At 39.3% G+C, this 27,042-nt stretch overlaps 3 protein-coding genes across 10 annotated transcripts in view; 1 reads left to right on the forward strand and 2 right to left on the reverse strand.

Annotated features, from left to right (window-relative positions):
- nme7 (NME/NM23 family member 7) overlaps positions 1-10,112 on the reverse strand; it is a 41,207-nt gene extending 31,095 nt beyond the window's left edge. Inside the window, 4 exon segments of the mRNA NM_001200358.1 lie at positions 3,019-3,129; positions 4,225-4,391; positions 5,648-5,749; positions 9,845-10,112. Of these exon segments, the coding sequence (NP_001187287.1) occupies positions 3,019-3,129; positions 4,225-4,391; positions 5,648-5,749; positions 9,845-9,847 (383 nt within the window). The 5' untranslated portion in view covers positions 9,848-10,112.
- Positions 10,113-10,143: 31 nt separating this feature from the next.
- On the forward strand, positions 10,144-15,082 carry zgc:172121 (homocysteine S-methyltransferase). The gene is made up of 8 exons (XM_053683818.1): positions 10,144-10,444; positions 10,576-10,643; positions 10,735-10,910; positions 11,039-11,142; positions 11,228-11,389; positions 13,735-13,940; positions 14,692-14,765; positions 14,880-15,082. The coding sequence occupies exons 1-8, from the start codon at positions 10,373-10,375 to the stop codon at positions 14,957-14,959; spliced, it is 942 nt and encodes a 313-aa protein (XP_053539793.1). The 5' UTR covers positions 10,144-10,372; the 3' UTR covers positions 14,960-15,082.
- On the reverse strand, positions 14,157-26,317 carry LOC108271827 (basic immunoglobulin-like variable motif-containing protein). Of its 8 annotated transcripts, none has more exons than XM_017479644.3 (11): positions 25,966-26,291; positions 24,976-25,049; positions 23,647-24,182; positions 21,710-21,839; positions 21,519-21,614; positions 19,614-19,718; positions 17,872-17,966; positions 17,107-17,239; positions 16,792-16,875; positions 16,239-16,335; positions 14,157-16,091 (listed from the first exon to the last, which is right to left on the reverse strand). In XM_017479644.3, the coding sequence occupies exons 3-11, from the start codon at positions 24,116-24,118 to the stop codon at positions 15,789-15,791; spliced, it is 1,515 nt and encodes a 504-aa protein (XP_017335133.1). In that variant the 5' UTR covers positions 24,119-24,182; positions 24,976-25,049; positions 25,966-26,291; the 3' UTR covers positions 14,157-15,788. The 8 variants fall into 8 exon arrangements, 6 of the variants coding, with proteins under 6 accessions (XP_017335133.1, XP_017335134.1, XP_017335136.1 ...); XR_006983251.2 differs by lacking the exons at positions 24,976-25,049; positions 25,966-26,291 and adding exons at positions 16,485-16,605; positions 24,386-24,889 and having other exon boundaries at positions 15,951-16,091; XM_017479645.3 differs by lacking the exon at positions 24,976-25,049 and having other exon boundaries at positions 26,227-26,317.
- Between the last annotated feature and the right edge of the window lie 725 nt (positions 26,318-27,042).

Consider the following 27,042-nt stretch of genomic DNA (forward strand, 5'->3'; position numbering starts at 1 on the left):
CCCCCTCCATAAATACATTTACAGTACTGTACAAAAGTTTAAGGCACCCTATTTTTTAGTACAAACATTGATATAGATTTGTATTTTATGACTTCTACATTATTGAGTCAGTACAAAAAAAAAAACATTTTAGATTCCCAAACATTAGTTTTCTAGCACAAAATTAAATGTTACAGAAAAATGTTTGTATGTCAGTAAAGAAAGCAGCATATTATGTAAGAGACACTTATGACAAAAAACACAATGAAAGCTGCTGGGTTTTGCTGCAAAAATAAGAAGCGAGTGCGACAGTCAAAGTCTCCAGAAGAACCATGTTTGGTTCTGCAAGATGCTCAATAAAACTTACAGCTCATTTCCTTATAAAACTGCACTAATTGTACCAGAGACTATTATTCTTCTTTTTTTGTCACAACAAATATTGACTGTTTCATTTATTACTGTTTACTGCCATTTACTGTATTTTTTTTTTTTTAAATGTAGAAACATTCAATTTCATTATTTTGAAGGCATCTTTGCTCTACAGCAATTCTTTGCATGTGCCTAAAACTTTTGCACAGTACTGTATATTTTTATTTTTTTGAGTAATTATTATTTTTTAACTAGTTCAGTTGGAAGCACATCTAGGTTTCAGAACCACAGCTAAATATACCTAATGATTGGTCATGATTGGTCATTAAATATGATCATTCCTTCTAAAAATAATATGACGTATTCACGCTTCAACTATATTGACCTTTGTCTGTCAAAACCATCTGTATGACAATTTATTTTTATTCGCAACTAATATCATTTTCAGTTTAAACAAGATTTTCTGCTTTCAACAAGCCTGTTGAACGCAACCAACATGGCCATACCATTACTTGATAATGATCACACTATAGTAAATATTACAGCCTCTCTGTGCAGTTGTTAAAGACTATAATTAAACATAGTTTATGTGACAGTTTTTACACGTACACGAACTGCTATCGTCATTTTTCATTATATGATGGCTCCACAGGACTAGAATGCAATATATAGAGGAATCACAAGTGATCAGATTTGATCTTTATTTTTAGACCAGGACAGAGGAGCTAGGATTGGATGGTTTCACCTGCTTTCCCTGCAACTGACTGTGAGGTAGTGTTTGTTTTGCAACCTTATTATAGCAAAAAATTCACTACACCCACCCACCCCTACCTGGAGATTCACCATGGCTCAATTCCAAATCCTAGCAGTAATAATCTGCCTGATCCAGCTAATCACCGACTTTTGAAAAGAATGACAAATTGGATGAAGTTTGGCAGATGAGCACTGATAGTCATGCAAAACACAAAGAACTAGAGAGACATAAATTAAAGGACTAACTGACCTCTTAATTGGTCAATGCTTTGACTGAGTGCTTGCAAATGCAAGAACATACAAATGACCAATCACCTCTATGTTGCCAGAGCTCTCAGTCACCTGCCAGTACATAGCAGAGCTCAGAGTAACATCAGCCAAACTTAACATTGCAATTTCAGACTACTCTGAGCACAGACCTCCTCGCAATATCCCTGCTTTACTGTTATACTACAATGGAAAGCATAAATGAGCTACAAACGGAGACTACTCTTTAAAGTTCTCATAGATGAGCAATACGGTCACTAGTTGCTAGTGTGAAATAGTCAAAAAACAATGAAGCATAGGGTAAAGTAAAAAATTTCAACATACTTAGTTAGTCTAAAAATATTTCAGATTAAAGTCAACTGCATAAGACTATACCGACTATATACAAAACTATTTACCTTTCAATTTTTGCTAAATATAAACACTTCGGCAGAGTAAATTACATTATTGACCAGTGCTGTGAGAAAGAGCATATCTGGAGCCGCAGGCTGCACTTCGCTATCCAATCACACTCAGATAGTTTAGAGTCAGGTCAGCTCATGACAGCTCAAAGCAGATGATCCTGGTTTGTTTTCAGATGATGCTGTGGCAGGAGTTTAACACAGCGTAAAAATCTTCCCGCTGTAGACGTCACCCCATCCATCTATCAAGCTACAAAGCTGCAAAGACCTTCTGTGTCGCACTGTGCTCTCAGTTTAAGATGTAACTATTTCTGCTCATCCATACAAATGCGTTATGAATATTGAATGATGTTACATCCTTAAACACTGTAATATGACGCACATATTTATTACTTGGCACATCTGTTGAACCGATTCCTTGATTTTCATTCTGTAATAGTGCAGCCAAATGAAGCTGTAAATTTGATTTCTCTCTATATATGGTCCTCACCATCCAGCTCCCTGAAGCTCAAGCTTCGCATGCTTACCTCAATCATAGTACTAACAGTAACCTACACCAGTGAGACCTGGAAGTCATCAACAAGAAGCTTGATGTCTTCCAGCAGTGGTGCCTATGCTGAATCCTTAAGATTTGATATTACGATCTTATCACGAACAAAGAGGTGCTTCGAAGGAGTGGCATGCACAAGCGCCATGTCATCATAACCCACAGGAGACTCCAACTGGCTGGCCACGTCCTCAGAGTGGAGAACCATTGGATCCCAAAGACCGCAATGACATGGGCACCACCACATGCCAAACGTCAACAAGGACATCCCGGAAATACATGGAAAATAATGTTGATCCAAGAGATGCAGACATTTAACATCACATGGGATGATGCCGAGACCCTGACCGTAGACCGGAAACTCTGAAGAACTTACTGCCCGATATGCTACCTAGCATGGGAGGATCTAAGTCTAAGTCTGTATGGCCATTAAGTGAAGTGTGGTTTGATGCATTCTTAGCTGAACAAATAAAATCGCAATGCCTTGAAACAATTTTTGTTTTAACTGTGGAACAGACAACATTTTTGAATTCCTAGTTGACTAGTAAAAATGAGTAGTTGTGCAATCCATACCACTACTGCACTTTTCCTTACATGAGGAAGAAACAACAGCACTACAGTGGCCACTAATCGCTCAGGAACTGCAGGTTAATTCGAATAATGAATAAAATAATAATAATTAAATGGTGTTTCTTGGCTCACCCCGTTAGCTTCGTCATTTTGGCCTTTGTGACAATAAGGCTGGCATCATAAATCATCTGAATAATGTCGCCCACTTTGGTCACTGCATCTGGCTTAATCATAGCCAATGTCCTATGGAAGGAAAAAATTGAGAATAGAATGCAAATATTCATCATGCTTTGCGAGCTGACTGTTGTGAGGGAACAAAACAATTAAATAGCAATACAGCCCTCCGATTTTATATAAGTCAGAATAACAAACATTTGAAGTGCATGACTACACAGTTGAAAGTAGTGGTTCACAATAATCTCCTTAACCTACTGAACACAATGGTTTCAAATATTTTGACAGCTTGCTTTTCAGGTGCTAGGATACTGGGAAGCAAATAGTCAAACCATGAGGAACAGCAAGAACTACATAACAGGTGGGCACACTGGATAACTCAGCTATCACTTATTATTTTTCCCCAAAGAGAAAACTGTAGTGTATAATCTTATTTGCCACTGGCGTGTGTCTAATGAGTCTGCAGAGTGTGCCCATACTGTCCATTTGTAATCGCTCATCGCTTCATGCTCTTGAATTTACCTTCACATTTTGAAGCAGGAGAGTTGCAGCTACTCTAAAGGAAGTCTGAGGTTTTCTTCCAATTTCTGAGTTACTATTTTACCCGTGCTTGCAACTGCAATTTGAGAGCAGTAATGTAAAGCAGTACATTTGCAAAACTTGACAGCCTGATTCAGTAAGATTCATAGAAGCAATTTGAGTTTGACTGAATAGGGCACTTGGCTGGCTGGTTTCAGAGGCTGATTTAAAAGTCGAATAAAGAGATTGGGATTCATTTACACGCTATCTACTGCAATATGGAAACATTAAGAAAGCTGCTGCTTGGAAGAACTTATTTATTTAAGACTTTCCTTTCAAATAAAACTAACTGTGATTAAACAAATACAACATCAAAAGGTGTTTGTAATGCACATTAATTGAATTATACAACTAGAAGTTTTAATTTTCAGTCTGTGCCAAACCACAACTTGGTAGTGTCTGTTACTAATGATGGTTATCTTTGTGCTAACGCATCATTATTTCAGGCATTGCACAAAACTCACTAACCCTTTGACAGACTCAGATGTGTCACTCTTGATAAGCCTTTGGAATTTATTTTTTTAAACATAAACTGGACCAACAGGTTAGAAAGCAGAGTCAGCGTTATAATAATTAAAGAACCACCTCTCTTTCTTGCTGCCCAGTTTGTTGGCTGTGTACTGGTCTCCATAGTCAATAAGGTTGAGTTGTCGAGAGAAGACAATAACACGGTTCCCCACAAACAGATCCTCTGGGTGGATGTCATCATATTTGGTCCTTCTCAAAAAGGTTCGCTGGTTCTTCACATCAAACTAAATGGAGAGAAAAAAAAAAAACCGGTGTGTGTTTGTGCGACAATCAATACGCACATTAGACAATGTGGAATCTTAAATCAGCCCAAAAGCCAGGATCAAATTGCATCAATTACTAAAGCTGCACAAATTCGATCTTTTCCTGTTTTCCGTCTGCAAAAATAACACCTAACCTGACATGTTCACCTCAGTACCAATTTTGTGGTACTGAAATCACACAGATCTGGTATGTGGCAGTAAGAATTAAGGCTGAACAGTCAGATTGTCAGTCAGATTGTCAGAGGGGATTTCTCTCGGGTGAAGCATAGATCTTGGGTGCTGAATATTGTGATATTTATGTACACTGACTATCAAAGATTGCTACCATATAAACAGACTCTTCCCTTTGGCTGACTTTACATGCGAAACCTTCATGTAATGAGTTGTTAGCTGTAGGTTGCATGAAAAGCAACTGATAGCCATAGAAACCGCTTTGATATTAATCAAAATTATTGTAATTACAAAATTACAAGGTTCTCATTGCTGTAATTTTAAGAGACTACTTGATTGATGGACTTCAAATTGCATGATTGGTGAGTTACTGCAATTGTCTTTCCCATTTCCCCCCAAATCTGGTCAGCATAACACATCACAATGTTATAATGTTGCTCAAAGATTTAATGCCCACAGTGCATAGTCATTTTGTCATTTTTGTTTTCTCTCTGAGATTTGCCTTTTTTTGTTTTGTTTTTTTGAGTTTTCTGTGAGTCATTCAAATTAAACCAGCTCCGCCTTTAAAACACTAGGTAAGATAAGATGCACCTTTATTGGAAATTCAAATTGACACAGCAGCACAAGTAGGATGAGTAACATCAAAGAAAGAAAGAAAGACAGAAAGAAAGAAAAAAAAACAGAAAGAAAGACGTAGAAAGACGGAAAGAAAAAAAAGACAGAGATGGAAAGAGAGACAGAAATTTCCATAAATACCTATACAATAGAAATAATAAAACAGATCTGTGTGTATGTACATGTATGTACATGCTGGAGTTCTACATACATGTGAGTGTTACTGAAACTTTAATAATATTGTTAGGATTTTTTTTTATTTTATTTACAGTACAAAAACATTTACACAGATTTATTATAAGATTAATCAATGTTGCAAAAGTGAAAATAATCATGTGAAACATGATTAAGACAACTGGTGTAGTGTTTTAACCAGACCTGGGTGCATCTGGGGAAAGGAAGAACAAACCAACAGTGAGGGAAGTGCTTACCATCTCCACAGAGCCATCTTTAGGGTAGTACAGGAGCTGGTAGCGGCGTAGGAGAGCAGCACTGGGGTCGTACCACTCAGCCAGGAAGGCAAAACGCTCCTCCTGTGAAGGGAACAGCAGACACAGCGTGAGCTCTGTGATCAGCTCGGGCCCAGCGGGGACATGTCGGGATGGTAACCCGTGCACTAGGACAGGGAGTCTGAGCACTTGAGGTCTGACCCTCAGCATGAGCAGGCAGCTGGGCTCTGTCACAACCTGGAATCCAGAGGTCACTGTTTTGAGTGCAAGAATCTGTTCCTCTAGGGCTTCCACGCTACAGTTAGTACACAGCTGGTGCTACCTTTTTACAAACACACAGTTGTAGAGTCAGGACTTAAAGGAGCTGTGATAATGTGGCTAAGTGAAACAGACCAGTGGTCAAAATGAGAGTTAAATGATGGTTATTCATAAAGAACCAAACCAACACTGAAGAAAGAGAAGAAAAAGCGTCTTCTGTGAAAGCTCTATTTTGACATTAATGCTGGTGGCTAAACCTTCTGCTATTCAGTCTGGTGTTGCCTTTTTCACCTTCACACTAAGCACAGAAATGTCCTTGAACAGAAACATGGAGGAGACGGAGAGAGGGAAGCGCTTCGCTTGCAGGCTGCCCTCTGCTGGATGGAAGGCTACATGTCAGACATGTGATCCAGACATAGCTGGAGTGGAATACTGATGAGAAACTCCTTTTCAAGGTAAAGCCTTAACCAGGGAATAACAAGGGTCACATTTATAATGTTAGAAGCGTACGAAAGCTATAAAGCACAGCCTGTAGGAGTGCCCTTTTTTTGTAAGATGATTTATTAACCGATAATAACAGTCAGTATTCATGTCAATAACTGACATGTTGTGTGATATTTCACATCATTATGCAGACTGTGCAGGAACATCACACGGCTTCAGATCGCCACATTCCTGGAAGTCTTTTCACCAACCTTCTCAGTTTAGAAACTGTTTAACAAGTCCAGCAATTACATTAAATAGACTAGCCTAACACAAGTAAGGCAGTCTATGCTGTCTGACGGACATATGTTACCTATTTCTACGATCCTTTAATACACGTTGGATTTGTTTGAGCAATTAAACTGTGATTACTAAATGTATTTTATTATAGTGTGGCTTCACTGGTTTGGATGTTTAAACAGTCACTCGGTTAGACTTGTTGGTTCTTATTAAAGGAATAAAAAAAAATTATAAAAAGGGATTCACTCATAGCTAAGCTACACATAAGGCATCTTTCTTTTCTCACCACAATTTATAAATAACCTAACAAGCCTAACTTAGTTAATCCAAAACTTTATTATGTAGCCTTCTGAGTGACTAAGTGGTTTTTGGACCTAATTTTGTCTGACATTTTCTTGTCAAATATTAAAACAGCACTTGTGTCTGACGGAAGGGAAACACTTTCACACAACTGAACAGCTGATATTGAGTTCATAGTGAGGGCTCTTCCCCCAACAGAGGCCTATTTTTACCCCTCACTAAGCTGTGTAAGAGATAATATTGGCATGAACAGCCTGCACTTCACAAAAGGGAGTCTTGATGTCTTATCAGAAATCTCCTGAAATGTCTGGAGGTAAATGTGCCATTTCTCAATCAAGTTCCTGACTGGTCATGACATGCCAGATCAAGTGACAGAGCTGTTAAACATGAGCCAGGGTTTTAGTAATTTTGTCCAAAATCCTTTGTCCCCCTAATAGGTGTTATTCCTAATAAATAATGCACGGTACTGAACTGAGAGGTTATCAAAAATGATTGCCCCAGTGAAATAACTATCTGTCCTACACATTGTGAATAAAGATTTTAGAGCAATGTACTATACCTGTTATTTAGCTATATTCAGTTACCTTCCTTTGGGGAAAAAAATGTAAGTGCTGATTCGACTTCAACTGCGCAGTGGACCCAAGCATTACTACTACTTCCTGACCATGAACAGTCACACAGTTGGCGTGCTAATGACTCGCTACATTCCACATTTATGTCAGCGCAAATACCAACCATTTTTGCGAAACAGGTCAATGAACAAGCTCAATGAATGGAGAGAGATTAGAGACAGACAATAGATTTTTGTAGACTATTTGATGCATACACCTTACATGAAGCCCGGAATCTCAGTCTCAAAAAAAGAACAACCGACACAATACAGTATACATTTTTTAAAATTGGCACTGACAAATGAGTCATCTTGAGATGACTGATTCACAGAGCAATGACAGTGCAAGAGATATTTCAATGCATGAGGAAAAGGTCATGTCAAAACACATTAAATTTGGCTAAAATTTCAGCCAAACATTACATGAATCAGCAGGAAAGCTCCTGAACTACTGTTTACACAGCCACGCTGCCTGATGAAAGCATGATTGATATATTTCCTACCCATGAGCAATGTTGTTGTGAACCATACTGTGACACTTAGATCTGTAGGATGCTCTGCATTCTCATTCCTCTGATGGCAGAGGTAAAAGGGGTCTACAAGAGACAGATCATATTTCTTTGCTCCCTGCCTGGTCCAGGTTTACCCAAGGACAATGGCCTGTCTCCTAGACAGTAAACACATGGTATGAATGTTTCCTCAATAAATTCAGCACTATGACTTAGAGCAAGGAGCCTGTGTTCTTTTATCGAGACATCTCAACAACAGCCTGGTAGAAACTTTCCTTCCACTGACATCACAAAACCTTGGCTAATTTCCTTGTTTGGGTCCAGCCAGAGTAAACTGGAAAAAGCCAGGCTAATCTGCTGCCTCTCATACTCGCTGGACGTGCAAGTAAAAGTGGGCTTTTCCTTTCAGAGCTGATTCTGGAAATCTGTACTTTCCCAGACTCCCACGGTCACCCTCTGCTATCACAGCAAACATTTCACGCTGCTCTCACTGAGCCTTTAGACAGATCAATGTACCGTAATTCGACATACAAAACGAGAGATGTGGAAAAAGTGTCTAACTGAAATGGAACATCCTGAAGAGGACAGAGTCACAAGTGCTGTGTGCAAATGAATGACAGTGAACAGTATTATCAATAACAGCCACAAACTTATCTAATAATAAACATGGCAGGATCCGTTTAACTAATTAGATCATATACTCACAAAACACCTACATATCAATTACATGACAAACTTAGCTGATTAGCGTTATTTTATTCTTTCATTCATTCATTATATGTAACGTTGATGTGAAGGTTGTGCGCGCCATCTAATGGCCGTATGTCGCATAGCACTGCACTCCCTCTCACTGTAATAGGAATTGTTCTTATATTCTTCAGCTCTTATCATGACACGGGTATTAAATCTTTATTTATAATAATACATAACTGTGTGAATGACTGGGAAAATCCGTCTCATGGAGAAATATTGACATTTTCTACTGTTTACGGTTATGAAAACTGCAGGTTCTACGTGTATCTTTTTATCATGTCTCTCAATCACATGGTTGAGGGAGTTAAATAGTCAATTTCATTACCAGTGAAAGAGAACAACGCATCATTTAAAAAACAAACCAAAAAAAAGCATCTTATATTATATATAATTATGTGACTACCTAGCTAGTAAATTATGGTGGTTGTACTTTTAAAAACTCGTCCATACTGCATCTCCTCCCAGTGGAAACACCGGGTAACAGTTAACTGGGTGAAACTGCTGTGCAATGGCGCCACCTGCTGGGAGCAAATAAACTCGACATGCTTAGCGTTATTTAGATATATTCTTCATTCTTACATAAACGGATTGATTATTCGTGCTAATTAAACGTTCTTCAGTTCACACAGTCTCGTTAGCTTCTACTACAGCTTACTTGCTTGGCTTGCAGAATTATTAATGGACCTTATGATTTAACAGCAAACTAAACATTTTCCCACCGCAATTCTCACTAATCCCCCCCAAACCCCCGCCCCCCCGCTAGGATTGGCTAGTTATTCTTAAATTACCGGTAAACTCATAACTGTATGGTTGAAGTGTCGCCGGTGTGGCCCAGTAGCCAATCATAGAGCAGTAGGGCGGAGTTTGCGCAATGCGAGTGGGAAACTAAATACAACGCTGCTAACTTGCTAACGTTAAGAACCTTAGCTAAAAACGCGCTTTGCAATAAATTAGCTCACGCTGTATTATAGAGTATCATCTCTAACTTTACATTACCGTAAAGTGAACAAAATGTTCATACGTTACCATTTCCAGCGAGCTTCTCGGTCTTTCGGTTTGTTTCCGTTGGCTGGTAAATATTCAGCTCACTTGCTTGTCTTGCTAGAGTATTTGTGAGTTATCGTTTCCATAGTAACAAACTGACCCACGTAACGTACTTAAATTAAAATTAACCAGGTATAAATAATAATTTCCGTCAAAAAATAAAGGAAACGTTCGTTATAAATGTCTAAAAAAAAATATCTTGCAAAAAACCGAGTCAGTATCGAGTTTTCTTTTCAATGTTTTGACGCAACCCGGAAATGATCTATCGACCTCTACGTTTGTTATAGTGCGCGTCTGAACTGAACTAATTTGAAACACGTTTAATGGCTTCCAGTAGAACCTGTTTTTCTACGTTAGATTTTTATTTGCACGTACAATCTTTTATAAGCTAATGGGTCACATTTAGAGTGTTGTCTCTGTCCCATACTGATGAGTTTGACTCTGGGGCATTGGAGAAGTTTATAAGTTTATACACACGTGTCAATACTGATCTACTCTACAGCAGCCAGCATGGCCTGCACACCATTTATTCTTGACGGTGGAATATCAACAGAGTTGGAGGAAAGAGGATTTCACATTCAGGTATACTCAAATACAGACTAATGCAAAGTCTACCAGGACCAGTAACTGTTTATGTGGGTTAATAATAATAATAATAATAATAATAATAATAATAATTAAATAAAGAATTGATTAATGACTTGTTCTTGCAGGGAGATCCTTTATGGAGTGCAAGAATTTTGTATACAAATCCAAATGCTGTTAAGGATGCACATTACAGGTAACGACATTTTTATTATTATTACAACTGAACGTGTGTGAGTTAATACCGAACTCAAAATGCTTGAATAGATAAATCTGTCTGTTTGTAGCTTTCTTCAGAGTGGATCTGATGTAATCACAACAGCCACATACCAAGCTAGTATTGAAGGATTCACTAAGCATCTTGGTTTTAAACCTGAGGAGGCTGAGGACCTAATGATGTCAGGGGTCCGATTAGCTAGAGAGTCAGTAGCAGACTTCATGGCCAGCACCTGTTTTACAGCAGGTGTGTCCCCACATGATTCCTGTCAACTCTCACTTCATGGCTGAGAGTCTACGAAGGTAAAGGTGGTTTCATGTCTGAATGTGATATTCTAATGATCATTAATAGTGCAAGTGCTGTTGGTTTTCCAGACAGAAAAGTGCCTTTGGTGGCAGGTTCAATTGGACCTTTCGGGGCTTTTTTGCATGACGGTTCAGAGTACACAGGAGTCTATGCAAGCAGCATGAGTGTAGAGGTATGGTGAACTGAACACTCTTTGCACACTGTTACTGCAGGACCGATCATACTATGTGTAAAACCTCTACCATAATTCACCTCAGGAGCTGAAGAATTGGCATCGGCCACAGATTCGCTGCTTAGTGGCTGCAGGAGTTGATCTACTTGCATTGGAGACCATACCGAGTCTTAAGGAGGCAGAAGCCTTGGTGGAGCTGCTGAGGGAGTTTCCTGATGCTAAAGCCTGGCTCTCCTTTTCCTGCAAGGTAACTACCAGTAGAGCATTGACTAAGTTGTATGGTTTGTATATACAGTATCTCACAAAAGTGAGTACACCCCTCACATTTTTGTAAATATTTGATTATATCTTTTCATGTGACAACACTGAAAAAATGACACTTTGCTACAATGTAAAGTAGTGAATGTACAGCTTGTGTAACAGTGTAAATTTGCTGTCCCCTCAAAATAACTCAACACACAGCCATTAATGTCTAAACAGCTGGCAAAAAAGTGAGTACACCCCTAAGTGAAAGTGTCCAAATTGAGCCCAAAGTGTCAATATTTTGTGTGGCCACCATTATTTTCCAGCACTGCCTTAACACTCTTGGGCATGGAGTTCACCAGAGATTCACAGGTTGCCACTGGAATCCTCTTCCACTCCTCCATGACGACATCATGGAGCTGCTGGGTGTTAGATACCTTGTGATCCTCCACCTTCTGTTTGAGGATGCCCCACAGATGCTCAATAGGGTTTAGGTCTGGAGACATGCTTGGCCAGTCCATCACCTTCACCCTCAGCTTCTTTAGTGTGTTTGGGGTCATTATCATGCTGGAATACTGCCCTATGGCCCAGTCTCCGAAGGGAGAGGATCATGCTCTGCTTCAGTATGTCACAGTACATGTTGGAATTCATGGTTCTCTCAATGAACTGTAGCTCCCCAGTGCCGGCAGCACTCATGCAGCCCCAGACCATGACACTCCCATCACCATGCTTGACGCCACACACGCTTGACACCATCTGAACCAAATAAGTTTATCTTGGTGTCATCAGACCACAGGACATGGTTCCAGTAATCCACGTCCTTAGTCTGCTTGTCTTCAGCAAACTGTATGCGGGCTTTCTTCTGGGACGACAGCCATGCAGACCAATTTGATGCAGTGTGCGGCGTATGGTCTGAGCACTGACAGACTGACCCCCCAACCCTTCAACCTCTGCAGCAATGCTGGCAGCACTCGTACATCTATTTCCCAAAGACAACCTCTGGATATGACGCCGAGCACGTGCACTCAACTTCTTTGGTCGTCCATGGCGAGGCCTGTTCTGTGTGGAACCTGTCCTGTTAAACCGCTGTATGGTCTTGACCACTGTGCTGCAGCTCAGTGTCAGGGTCTTGGCAATCTTCTTATAGCCTAGCCCATCTTTATGTAGAGCAACAATTCTTTTTTTCAGATCCTCGGAGAGTTCTTTGCTATGAGGTGCCATGTTGAACTTCCAGTGACCAGTATGAGGGAGTGTGAGAGTGATGACACCAAATTTAACACACCTGCTCCCCATTCACACCTGAGACCTTGTAACACTAACATGGCTAACTGGGCCCAATTAAGACATTTTCACTTAGGGGTGTACTCACTTTTGTTGCCAGAGGTTTAGACATTAATGGCTGAGTGTTGAGTTATTTTGAGGGGACAGTAAATTTACACTGTTACACAAGCTGTACACTCACTACTTTACATTCATACATTTTACATAGCAAAGTGACATTTCTTCAGTGTTGTCACATGAAAAGATACAATCAAATATTTACAAAATGTGAGGGGTGTACTCACTTTTGTGAGATACTGTAGCAACGTTACATTATATGGCCAAAAGCATGTCGGACGCATGACCTTCATGCCTATGGATGGGTCTTCCGCAAATTGCTGCTACAAAGTTGGAAGCACAGGATTGTCTAGAACGTTTCTGTAGCTTTAATATTTTCCTTCACTGAAACTAAGGGGCTCCAAACATGTTCCAGTATGACAATAGCCTTGTACACAAAGCAAGGACCATGAAGACATGGATTCATGTGGAAGAACTTGAGTGTGCTGCACAGAGCCCTGACCTCAACCCCACTGAACATCTTTGGGATGAACTGGAACACTGATTGTACCTCCTCACCTGACAGTCCCTGACCTCACTAATACTCTTGTGGCTGAATGAACACACATCCCCACAGCCACACTCCAAAATCTAGTGTAAAGCCTTCCCAGAAGTGTGGCTGTTATTAGCAGCAAAGGTGGGACAAACTCAGGCATGATATGTTCAACAAGCACATATGATGGTGATGGCTAGGTGTCCACATATTTTTGGACGTATAGTGTGGGTGAGGCTTATCCAAATAAAATGAATCATTTACAGTAAATGTACGACTATAGTGCACTGATCCTAAATTTTAACGTCAATAGCAGCAGACCTCAGCTAATACCCAACACTGATCCAATGCCGATCCAGCATTTTGAGTCTGTAGCAAAGTTTCAGTGAAAAAAAACTTCTGAATTTTCAGACACATGTTTAAATATCCTGGTACCCATTACTGAAGGTGTATAAAAGACATTAGCATCTTGTTTTCAGGATACCCAGAGTATTTCGGATGGTAACGCGTTTGCCAAGGCTGTTCAGGTGACCAGTAACTCCCCTCAGCTGGTGGCTGTTGGGGTAAACTGTTCTCCACCTGCTCTAGTGAAACCTCTTCTCGAATCAGCCAAGTCACACAAGGCACCCGACATGAACTGGGTGGTCTATCCGAACAGTGGAGAAGGCTGGGATCATATCACAGGGTGAGTGCATCAACAGTGTTAAACTTCTAGATGTCTTAGCCATGATCAAACCTTAAATCTTCTGTATGAGTATTGCACCAAGAAAGGAACTAAAAAAAACAAAAAGGTGTGCTGTTATAGGAAAATAATCCATAACAGGGTGGTGTGAAAATTTTCTTCCTAAAACAATCATGGCTCAAAGTGTGTTATTCCATTTATTACAGGGATTTCCCATGATTTAAAGTGTTTTTAATTTATTAAAGAACATCATAATACTTTTATGTATTTATAGTTACATTTACAGTTGTGGAATGTCCCTGAGCCAAGTTAGTTCCTGTTGTCACCGACATTATAGCGGCTATGTACAGTTGTTCTCTCGCCAGCCTCTCACTCAAAGTTAATAAGACAAAAATGCAGCCTGTCGTGTAACTGAGAAACTAGAAAAAGTGCAAAAGTCCTCTATCCTGAAGACTCTCTGTGGTCAGAATACATACCGACCATTACAAAGTGCTGACTCTCGACTCTCTTAATGTTAAATAAATGTCTCCTTATAGAAAGCCTCACCATATCAATGATTACACGGTTTAAAAAAAAAAAAAAATTCTATTTATTATTACGTAGACTTACATTACATGGAGCATCTGCCACACAAGTCCATGAGCTGTCACCATAGAAACAATAACATATTAGAATGATTTTTATTTCTGACCAATCTTATTTGAGCATTGAACAGCACACTGTGGTATAATTAATGTATTGTCCACATTTGCAGATGGAGAAGAGACAAAACGATTCCATTTACAGAGCTAAGTGTCGAGTGGAAAGAACAAGGAGCTTTGTGGATTGGTGAGCCAAACATATTTTTTTTTACATCTTATATTAAAAACAGGGAAGCAAATATCCTGAATCATTCTTCTGCCTAGATTTGATGAGTAAAACCCTTTTTTGCTCTTTTGACAGGAGGCTGTTGCCGTATCAGTCCTGCTGACATTGCACAGTTAAAAAGTCGTTTAACCCAGCCACAAAAGTCACAAAGTTAAGACCCCCCCCCCACACACACACACACCATCATCATCATCACCACCACCACATTGATCAGTGGACCACTATTTTTTACAAGAAATTGTATAAATATTTATTAAGAAATAAAAGTGACCACCTATTTCCAGTTCACACTTTTTTTTTTTTTTTTTTTTTTTGTATGTACGACTTCAGGTAAGTGTAGACACTCATCATAATACACACTCGAGATGCTGCTGAGGCAAAAATAACAACGGTTACACTACGGTTCACGTAATTTGAAAGCCACCATGCTCTCTTACAGCTTTTCACAAAGCACTGATTCAGACACCATACACAATAATAGAAGTGTCACTGATGTTTCGTTTCACAGTTATTGCCCCATGTGATTACACCACCTTAAATGAGGAGAGAGTCCTCATGATCAAACAGTCCTCCTGTTTCACACGTGTCAGTGTGGTCGTTCTATTTTCTCATGGCTTCTACTGATGTTAATACACTTTAAAAGTTAATCACAACATACATTATATGCGTAATGTAATTTACTCACTAAGTTAGCCCATTCTGTGCTTCAGGTGTTTATGAACAAGTCCTTCTTTGAAGCATGTGACTTGAACGACACTAATGGAATGTGTCACGCACATAAAATACTCGCCTTACATTTGGGCTTATAGATAGCTGCACGTTTTTCTTTGATCTGCCTGTTTTTTTACCAATCCTATTTCTAGAGACATCTCTGCAATGATCAAAAAGAAGTAATCCCCACCCCCCAGTTCAAATATACCTCAAAATTTTGCCTGGCTTGAAAAAATTGTGTAGAAATTCCAATGGAAAATAACCACTTCATTTTCAGTCAGCGATGTCCTCATCCAGGTCGCTGTCAGGGCAGCCTCTGTGGCTGTACTCTACAGTATTGGAGATCCTTTTCCACGCTTGCTCGGATTTCTGATTCCCTGTGCTGTGAGAGCGGCCCAGGTGCCCGTGTTTGGTCTCGCCATCGCCTACAGCCTCCCCTGCTGAAGTCTGGCTCCTCTGATCTGCTCCCTGTTGGTGGTTATCATGCCTCAGATTCTCTAGGTTTAGTGCCCAAGGTCCAATTTTCTGCCAGTTCACCCTTTGGAAGGCCATGAGACAGTGTAGGTTGCCTCCCACCTAAAAATAAAAGGAAATGAAAAGTGTTATTTCATTGATAAGTAAGCACCTCCCATATATAGTGTTGATGATAATGAGTCTTTATTAAATCACATATTCATATCAACATTATGGTACGAGACATGTTGGAATTCTTAAGTCACTAACCTTTTTGGTTTTCCGAAACTGAATGCCTCTTTCTGTATGACGAATGTCCAAGTATTCTGGGTTCTGTGTGTTCAGGTCAGTCACAATATCTGCCCACCTAAATTTTATGCATGGCATCAGGTTTTGCAGAATATAAACTAATGACTAATTCAACCATAGCAGCTTTTAGAGACTCAAACTACAATTCACATTTTCTTGATTTATATGCCTATATCTATATCCATTGGATTTCCTGACTAGACTTACATTACAATACTAATCACCATCCATTAATTTATTCCTCTTCAGTAATCGTTTGATCATGGTCAGGGTAGCGGTGGATCCGAAGCCTATCCCAGGAACACTGGGCGTGAGGCAAGAATGCACCCTGGGTGGGACACCAATCCATCACACACACACATTCACACTAAGGGGGTGTAATGCAGCCAATCCACCTACCAGAATCGGGTTGTTTTTTTGTTTTGTTTTTTGAGAGGGGTGAACATAATGACACAGAGTAACCCACACTTACTATAATCAGCATATGCAGTTGAATAATAAAAGGAAAAGGTACTTTTTACAGTGGATGGCAGGATGTTTCCTGCTTGGTTCCCCAATAAGAATCCAATGCTCCATTTCATTCAGAGCAAGTGGTCCCCTGAAAGTAAAGAAAGTAAATGTTAAATTATTTTTTTTAAAGGATTCCAACCTATTAAAAAACATGGAATGTTATTCTAATTGATTATCTACTGGTGTGTACAGTTTCAGTGTTATCATGTAAGGATACTGCTGGGCGAATAATCGTTTACAAGAGGAGATCACTTTTCCCCCCCAAGTGCAACAAAGAATGACTAAATAAAGGAAGAAAGCAATTGTTTATGCGGTGTACCTGTAAGCTTTGGCTGCTTTTAATGGTGTAGCTTCAAAGCCCACGGGACAGAAGTAGTGGTTCTGACAGTGGTAAATATAGGCCATAGATTCATCTCTCAATCCCTGGGTCAGCTTAAGCAATGCTCCTTCAGCTAATCAAGGGAAGCAACATCACAAATGGTACATTTCATTAATATATGCATGGTCATTTAATAAATAAATAAATCAGTAATATGTTCTGCAGCAATTTGGTGACAAACACAGAAACTACAGTGGTTAGTATTTCATAGTATAACAGTGTAATTTTTAAAAATGATCCTACTAGCAGTACCCGATGACGTCTACAAATGAGTCTGAGAAAATCACAGACCATGAACCTGGGACTGGTCCCAGTTTCATGGTCTGTGATTTTCTCAGACTCATTTGTAGATGTCAGGTACCACTAGTAAAAGTAGGATCACTTAGAAATGCCCTCTGTTAATGTGTGAAAGGTGGTTAAACACAAACCATATTCTTGAGTTGATGGGAAAGGGCAACAATGGCAAACAAAAGTAAAGAAAAAGTATACAAAGCATGGGTACATGGAGTTCAGAATATTTCTGATTTGTATATTTCTTATTCTGAAATCAGTCTTGTTACATGATTATATGATTACAGTATATTCATTATAGACCAATGCTTTTTATGTTGTGTTTGGATTTTTTCCCCTAAATATGGCATCAAACACTTCTAAAGTTCACAATATGTAAATCAATTTTAAAGTGATTTTTAATATTTAACTCGCCAGTCTCTCCTGCTGTCTTGTGCTTCCCATGGGGTTTATATAGAATATAAGAGCATCCTCGAACACGGAAATGGTCATTGATCTGTCTGAACCATCTGTGCCAAAACAAGAACAGAGACTGTGAGAATATAACTATCAAGTACTGTGCTGTGAAAAAGTCTTTTCTTCTGTTTTTGTGTATAGCTCATACTAAATTGTTTCAGAAATAAACAAAATCTAAGATAAAAGAAAGGCAACCTGAGTAAACACGAAATACAGTTTTTAAATGAATGTTATTTATTGTAACAAAAAGGTTATCCAATACCAATGTGTGAAAATGTATTTGCTCCTGTAGTTACTAATTCCCCAAATCTATGAAACTACATTCATAATGGAGTTCATCTGGACTAGACAGAACCAGCCCTGATTGCTGCAAACCCTGTTCATTTGGCATTTTGGCAGACGCCCTTATCCAGATCGACTTATCAATCATATCAACAGTTAAAAGGTCTTATCCAGTAACACACTATGCCAAAGTTGAAAGAAATTCCAGAAATGATGAAGAAAGTGACTGAAATACATCAGTCTGGGAAGGGTTACAAAGCTATTTTAAAGGCTCTGGGAATCCAAAGAACCACAGTGAAAGCCATTATCTCCAAATGGAAACAGGCAGTGAACCTTTTTACTCCAAAAGCACAGCAAATACTCATCCAGCAAGTCACAAAAAAGCCAAGGACAACATCAAAGAACCTACAGGCCTCTCTCGCATCAATAAAGGTCACTGTTCATGACTCCACCATCAGAAAGACACTGGGCAAAAATGACACCCATGGAAGAGTGGCGAGGCAAAAACCACTGCTAACCCAGAAGAACATTAAGGCTCATCTGAATTTTGCCAAAACACATCTTGATAATCCTCAACCCTCTTGGGAGAATGTTCTGTGGACTGATGAATAGAAAGTGGAACTGTTTGGGTCCTGTTACATCTGGTGTAAACCAAACACCACAGACCGAATTACACAAAAAGAACATCGTACCTACGGTCAAGCATGGTGGTGGTAGTGTGATGGTGTGGGGATGCTTTGCAGCTTCAGGGCCTGGGCAACTTGTAATAATTGAGGGAAACATGAATTCTGTCCGGTCTTCAGTCTGTAAATTGAAACTCAAGCACAACTGGATTACACAGCAAGGCAATAATCCAAAGCATAGGAATAAGTCCACCTCTAAATGGCTCGAAAAAAAAAGAAGAAGCAAAATTCATGTTTTGGAGAGGCCTAGTCAAAGTCCTGACTCGAACCATTTGAGATTCTGTGGCAGGACCTTAAACAGGCAGTTTGTGCTCGAAAAACCTCCAATGTGGCTAAACTAAAGCAGTTCTGCAAAGAAGAGTGGGTCAAAATTCCACCACAGCGCTGTAAAGCCTGATCTCCAGTTATCGGAAGCGTTTGGTTGCAGTTATTGCTGCTAAAGTTGGCACAACCAGATTTTAAGTTTAAGGGGCAATTAGTTTTTCCACATGGGTGATCAGTGTTGGACTTCGGAATTCTTTTTATCTCAATTAAAATACATAAAAACTATTGTGTGTTTACTCAGGTTGCCTTTGTTTTATGTTGTATTTCGTTTGAAGATCTAAAACTATTTAGTATGAGCTATACACAAAAACAGAAGAAATCAATATACTTTTAAACAAAATACTTTTTCCACAGCACTGTACTTCAAAAAAAACACAAAACTTTCCAGCAGGGTAAGCAGAACAATCATACCTCATTAAAGTGGCATTCCCAGTAAAAGGCCCAAACTTGATATCTTCAAATGGAGGCTGGAAACCAAGAATATGTAAGGCCTCCTCCTGGGAGATAGGTGGCAGGCTGACAGAAAAAAAAAAATTAAAAAGTTGCTATTCATTATGAGTGTAACCAAATACAAATATATTATTCAGATCGGACAGATAACGTGTTCTAAATGGATATGAATAAGAGGTGCGTTCTTCGTCTTTCTTTCTTTCTTTAAATAAAACTTGCTAGAAAGGTTCACAGGGCATCTGGTTGAGACTAGCGGTAGGTTTCTACTTTCATCGGGGTATGAGGAATCAGATATGAAGGATAAAGAAGGCCACTTTTATTAATATAAATGTGTTTTATTAACACCAAATATGAATGGGCAATGCCTGGTCAGGATTTCAGTGGTTTAAATTGGCTACTATTTGTAGCCTAATTTAAACAAAAAAAGTAAATTAAACTAAAGAACTAATAAAACTAAATTCCTTAGAGGAGACTATAGGCATGTCTCTAGTTGTGACCAATTATGAAGACAAATTTGTTTCCCCACTTTAGTCATCTGCCAATTTCCATTCCCCTATCACGTGACTGATATCACCAGGGGAGTGAGGGCTAACATGCTTCCTTTGAGACACATGAAGCTAGCCAACCTAATCTTTTCAAACTCTTGCTACTGCTGCATAACAGGGCAGGGTTAACACACTCGACCTCACTCTTCCACATACATGAGTTCACAAACCCCTCTGACTGGCTAATGTAGCTGTGATGATTAGGGCAGAGAGAGTATGCCATCCCTCCCATTCCCATGGCCAGTTTCGCTCCCTTGGCTCCTGGCCATGGATGGCTGTGATATCGTTGGGATTTTAACCCACAATCCCCAAACAATAGGGTGAATACTTTTCTATGGAGTTCTTATCCCTAAAAAAGAGCCCACATTTAGGCCATGCCCACTGTGGATTTAAATATGAATATAGATACAAATATTTTGAACACTAATCAAAATACACCTGTAATTTGGTATGTAACACTGGTTAACACATACTCACTGAGCACTTTATTAGGAACACTACCAATACTGGATAACCTTCAAAACAGCCTCAATTCATCATGGCATGTTGGCAATTCTTATGGTCTATGTTGACATGATTGCATCTCACAATTCCTGTAGACTTTTCAGGTTCCCTTTCATGCATTTCATCTATTTATCTATCTATTGGAGTCAGCTCTGGTTACTGGGAAGGCCAGTGAAGAACACTGAACTCCTCATTGTCATGTTCATGAAACCAGTTTGAGACTTTTGTTTTTTTTGAGGCAAAAAAGGCTATTATCATGTTGGCAGTAGCCATTAGAAGATGGGTGGCCAAAATTGTGGCCATGAAGGGATGCACATGGTCAGCAACAATACTCACATCGGCTGTGGCATTCAATTGATTGGTATTAACTGGCCAAAAGTGTGCCAGGAAAACATTCCCCACACCATTACACCACCTCCACAAACCTGGACTGTTGACACCGAATTCTGACCCTACCATCTGTGTAACAGAAGAAATCGAGATTCATCAGACCAGGCTACGTTTTTCCAATCTTCACCTGTCCAGTTTTGCACAACATGGTCCTCAAGGTTTGACATGTACATTGTGAGATCCTTTTCTGTTCACTACAGAGTGCTTATCTGAGTTACTGTAGCCTTTCTGTCAGCTCAAACCAGTCTGGCCATTCTCCGATGACCTCTCTCATCACCACCTGATGACAGCCTGCTTTCCCTGCCATTAACACTTTTTCCCCCCACAATGAGAGGCAACTGCAAAGAACTTACTGAATTAAAAAGACACATCTAGAATTAACTCTAGAGCTTGTTAGCCCTTTCATGCATGAAAGTCAGTTATGTACCTTCCAGCTCCGAGGGTACTGTACAGAAAGTTCCAGCAAGAGACGAGTGAGGAAATTCCACATGATGTTTTATACTGAGGACGGCTGATGCAGTACCTAAAGAGGTAAAAAGAGGAACAAAAACAAAATGTGTTGTGTCTGTTGTTATTTTCTCAGACTAATAGGTAAGAGATTAAGAGCTGCACTTATACCATCTGCGCAAGTCCAGGACTTTCCTCTGCTTGATTTCTTCCAGAGACACTTGTGCTGGAAAATCCAGCACATTTCTGCTCGATCTGTCAGACGACTTCATTTTCTTCAAGCCAGATTTCTTTATATTACCTGTAAATATGTGAGAAATGTTACACAGGTAGTGTGTGTGCGCATGTGTTCAAATTAACTTCTTCTGGCTTTACGCCGTATAATGTATGCTTAACAAAAACTCCGCTATGAAGTGGAGCGATATTGTGAATTTCAGAAGATTTTGTCTGGCTTGTATAAGATTTAAACATAGCAAAGGATACGTCAATTTTCAAAAGTGATTGTCTTCTTTCAATTTGGTAGTTTGATTGATTTCATTAGATTTAATACGATCTTTGTACACTGGAAGCATGGAGATGGATGACCCACAAGTTACGTCACTGAACATGACATACAATGGTGCTTGAAAGTTTGTGAACCCTTTGTAATTTTCTATATATCTGCATAAATATGACCTAAAACATCATCAGATTTTCACACAAGTTCCTAAAATAGAAAAAGATATTCCAATTAAATGAACGAGACAACAGTATTATACTTGGGCATTAATGTATTGAGAAAAATCCAATATTGAGTGGAAAAAGTATGTGACCCTCTGGGATTAGTAGTTAATTTGAAGGCGAAATTAGAGTCAGGCGTTTTCAATCAATGTGATGACAGTCAGGTGTGAGTGCACACCCTGTCGTATTTAAAGAACAGGGCTCTATCAAAGTCTGATCTTCACAACACGTTTGTGAAAGTTTATCATGGCACGAACAAAGGAGATTTCTGAGGACCTCAGAAAAAGAGTTGTTGATGCTCATCAGGCTGGAAAAGGTTAGAAAGCCATCTCTAAAAGAGTTTGGACTCCACCAATCCACATGCAGACACATTGTGTACAAACTGAGGAAATTCAAGACCATTGTTACCCACCCCGGGAGTGATCGACCAACAAAGAGTCCTCCAAGAGCAAGACGTGTAATAGTCCATGAGGTCACAAAGGAACCCAGGGTCATTTCTAATCAACTAAAGGCCTCTCTCACATTGGCTAATGTTGAATGTTCATGAGTCCACCATCAGGAGAACACTCTACCCCAGTGGTGTGCATGGCAGGGTTGCAAGGCAAAAACCACTGCTCTCCAAAAAGAACATTGCTACTCCTCTGCAGTTTGCTAAAGATCATGTGGACAAGCCAGAATTTGTTCTACCAGACAATGGTTAAAGAAGAATAAAATTAATGTTTTGGAATGGCCAAGTCAAAGTCCTGACCTTAATTCAATAGAAATGTTGTGGAGATACCTGAAGCAAGCAGTACATGTGAGGAAACCAACCAACATCCCAGAGTTGAAGCTGTTCTGTACTGAGGAATGGGCTAAATCTCCTCCAAGCCAACATGCAAGACTGATCAGCAATCACTGGAAATGTTTATTTGCAGTTATTGTTGCACAAGAGAGTCACACCAAATGCTGAAAGCAAAGGTTCACCTACTTTTGTCACTCACAGATATGTAATATTGGATCAATTTCCTCAATAAACAAGTAACCAAGTATAATATTTTTCTCATTTCTTTAATAGGGTTCTCTTTATCTACTCTGAGGACTTGTGTGAAAATCTGATGCTGTTTTAGGTCATATTTATTCAGAAATGCAGAAAATTCTATAGGGTTCACAAACTTTTAGGCACCACTGTAAGGTTACATAAGCAACATTAACAGATGGCCTGTAGGACAAATAATTTGCCTTTCCTCACTAGCAGCAAGTGTGGAGCTTCAAATAGATTCATACAGAAAACACTGCACAATGACTAGGTAGTCATTTTACACATGCAGAAGGTGGCTGATCTAAATCTGTACTCAATTCTCATTTTTTTAAGAAACAACATGTATAAAACAATTACTAATAAATCTGACCTGTCCTGGCTTTTCGGGTTAAAACTGCATCAAAGTCGGTGGTGTCAATCTCCCAGGCTAAAATGGGCTTGGAGTTGCTGGACAATGTCTCTTCTATATCACAGGCATCACCTGAAGGTGAACGGATTCCTCCAGCCTGACCCTGGGAGATAGTGATGATGTTTGATTGACTCAGTGGTGTGCTGCAGTCATGGCTGGACTGGGGAACATCTCTGGGGGTTAGGATTGGACGGGCTTGGTTGAGCAGTGCATAATCAGAGCACACTGTGTAGAATTTTTCCCGGGAATGTGTGACCGGGCATGTCCATGGGAGCTGCAGCTCAGCACTGGAGGCCCGTCTGGCTCGCTGCGTATCACAGCTGAACGGGTTCAGGAAGCCGTGCTCATTGTCTTGGACCGGCAACCGTGATGGGGGTGCCGGATCCTTGGCACCAGATATGTTACCGCCTTCACTTTCTGCAGTGTTAGGCATTGAACACTTGGATGACAAGAAGATTGCCTGTTGGTTGGTTTTGGTCTGATGTGATTCCTTGGCCCTGTTTTAGAAAAGGCAAGTGAATATGAATAAGAAGAACAACTCAGCAGATAGAGTTAACCAAGAAATCAAAACCAAAGCAGTGACTTCAGGACACACCGTGCTTGCATGCATGGACAATAATCCACAATGATAGATAGACAGATAGGTAGATAGATAGATAGATAGATACATACATACAGCCAAAAGTATGTGGACACCCACCCAATCAAACCCATATGTATTTGTTGAGCATCCCATCATAGATTTAGTCCCCTTTGCTCTTGCAACAAACTCCACTCTTCTGAGGAGGTCTTGTGTACAGTATGCATTTGAGTTGGGGTTGAGGTCAGGGCTCTGTGCAGGCCATTTGAGTTCTTGCAAATAAACACTGACAAACCATGTCTTCACGGAGCTCACTTTATGCACAGGGGCACTGTCATGCTGGGACACATTTGGACCTCTTATTTAAAGTGTCGAGAAACCGTACTGCTACAGTATACAAAAGACATTCTAAACAATTGTGCACTTCAAACTTTGTGGCCAACAGTTTGGGGGAAGAACCACATACGGGTGTGACTGTCAGGTGTCTGCATACTTTTGACCATTTAGTGTATATACTTCAAGAAATGGTTTCAAATTTAATACTCTAGAACTGGATTATCCAGGGTCTCTAGTTTGCTCAGATTACTGTGAGTGGATTTTCTATATGGAATATGTGTAATCCCCATGTCCACACTGGTTTCCTCCTCCTAAAACACGCTGCTAGGTTGACTGACCACTCTAAAACACGGGAATGTGTTTGCGAATGTGACCTGCGATGAACTGGTGTCCCATACAGGGTGTTTTCCTCATCCTAGTGTTCCTGAGATCCAGATCCACTGCAACCCTAACCAGAATAAAGCACTTACTGAAGAATGAATGAATGAAATGGGTATAAGTATGAGAAATGTTTATGACTTTTTATTATATTGGGGGGGAAATCCAGATGTTAAAAAAGGTCTTTATAAAGTGCATAAAATCGCTAATTGTTACTTAGCAGTTGATAATGTACACTGTAATAAGTTTACTTAATTAATTGCCAACAGTGGTCACGTGTTCAGGGATATTTACTGACAGGTGTGCATGCTCCTCAGCCCATCTCAAACAAAAATAATAATTGTATGGAAATTATTTTTTCTTACTGTTTTTTTTTGTGCGCGCGCGTGTGTGTGTGTGTGTGTGTGTGAGTGAGTGAGAGAGAGAGAGAATATAGACCTATATGCTGGGTGTGTTACATCTGAGCCACACAGTCATAAACAGTAAGGCCGCACACTGCCACAATAAAAATAGGAATAATATACTGTATACTATAATAAATAAAAACCAAAAACTACAATATAAAAAACTGTAGAGAAAAATTCCTGCGTCTAAAATTACATCCCTTTTGATTTTTTTTTTAATCCTACGGCATCATAAACAACATCATCATCATCATCATCATCATCAACAACAACAACAACAACAAATCTAAATTCACAGCAGATTGTTTTGTTAGTGTTTCTGTACAAACACAAAAAAAGAAAAAGCGGCTGAACAGAGACGCTGTGTACAGACTCAGCAATGCTGACATTAGACTATACAGCTACAATGTAGCATCACAAAACAAAGATTAAACAACATTACCCACCCTAGACGGGGGCGACCTGATGTTCAGCCAGGAATACCGTCAAAATATCCAAAAAAAATTACACATATGTGCGTCTAATCCTAAATAATCTAAATAATCTAAATAATCTAAATAAAAACAGAATATGTACACGTACCTTCACGTTATAAACACCGCATCAACAAACGATTAAAAAAAAACAACAACACGACTTGTGAATAGTCTGGCCTTCTGTTAAAGGGACTCCGCTGGTTTATACCAAACGGAAAATAAAGGAGGGTTGATCACATACATAAAAAAAACTATATGACAAATATGCGATCCTGAAGACGAGCAATTCTGACTTTAAATTTGATAAGTGACCATTTTGTAAGTACAGCAAAACCAGAAATTGATCAATATTATGAGAAGTACCTACTAAAAGGCTGAGAAAGGTGAGCATAAAGCACCCCCTCCCCACATCTCTGCGGTTTGCTTTAACAGGTGAAGAAGCAAAGCCGAGTCGGGAGTCTTTTAGGGGCGAAGGGAGCGCTCCAATTACGCATACATCGCGCAGATCATGTCTGGATACTCGTACAAAAATATAAATAAATATACATTTATTTTAAATTAACGACCAGCTATGTTGACATTTTTTAAATATGCTGCTATATATATAAAATATATATTTAAATGTTTATATTTTGCTATTTTTTATAGTCGGATTATAGTCAGCTGTGGCATTTTGGTGCCACGCAATGATAATAATAATAATAATAATAATAATAATAATAATAATAATAATAATAATAATAATAATAAGATTACAAGAATAAAGTAATACTTTGAGAACAAAGTCATAGCAATACAAAATTAAACTCGCAATATTTTGAGAATAAAGTCAAAATTACACCGTGGTAAATTTTACTTTATATTGGACATTCGCAGATTCGTGATTCGCTCTTCTATTTCTCAATAAAATAAATACACAAAAAGGACCAAAGGTTTATTTAAAATATATGTATATTCAGTTGTGCTTTGTTTTCTGTCCACTCCAGAGCAAGAAAATACACATTTTTTTGTTTATTTCTTCAGAAATAGAAGAGCGAATCTCGAATGTGTACCGAATGTCCAATCCAACTTTACCACAGTGGTCCACCGTTAGACTCATCTCAATTCACTGGCTCAGACCTGCTTGTACACTACATCACTTCAAACACGTTCACGTCAAAATTACGACTTTATTCTGAAAATA

Source organism: Ictalurus punctatus, chromosome 11 (genome assembly GCF_001660625.3).
Source record: "Ictalurus punctatus breed USDA103 chromosome 11, Coco_2.0, whole genome shotgun sequence".
Lineage (NCBI taxonomy): Eukaryota > Metazoa > Chordata > Actinopteri > Siluriformes > Ictaluridae > Ictalurus > Ictalurus punctatus.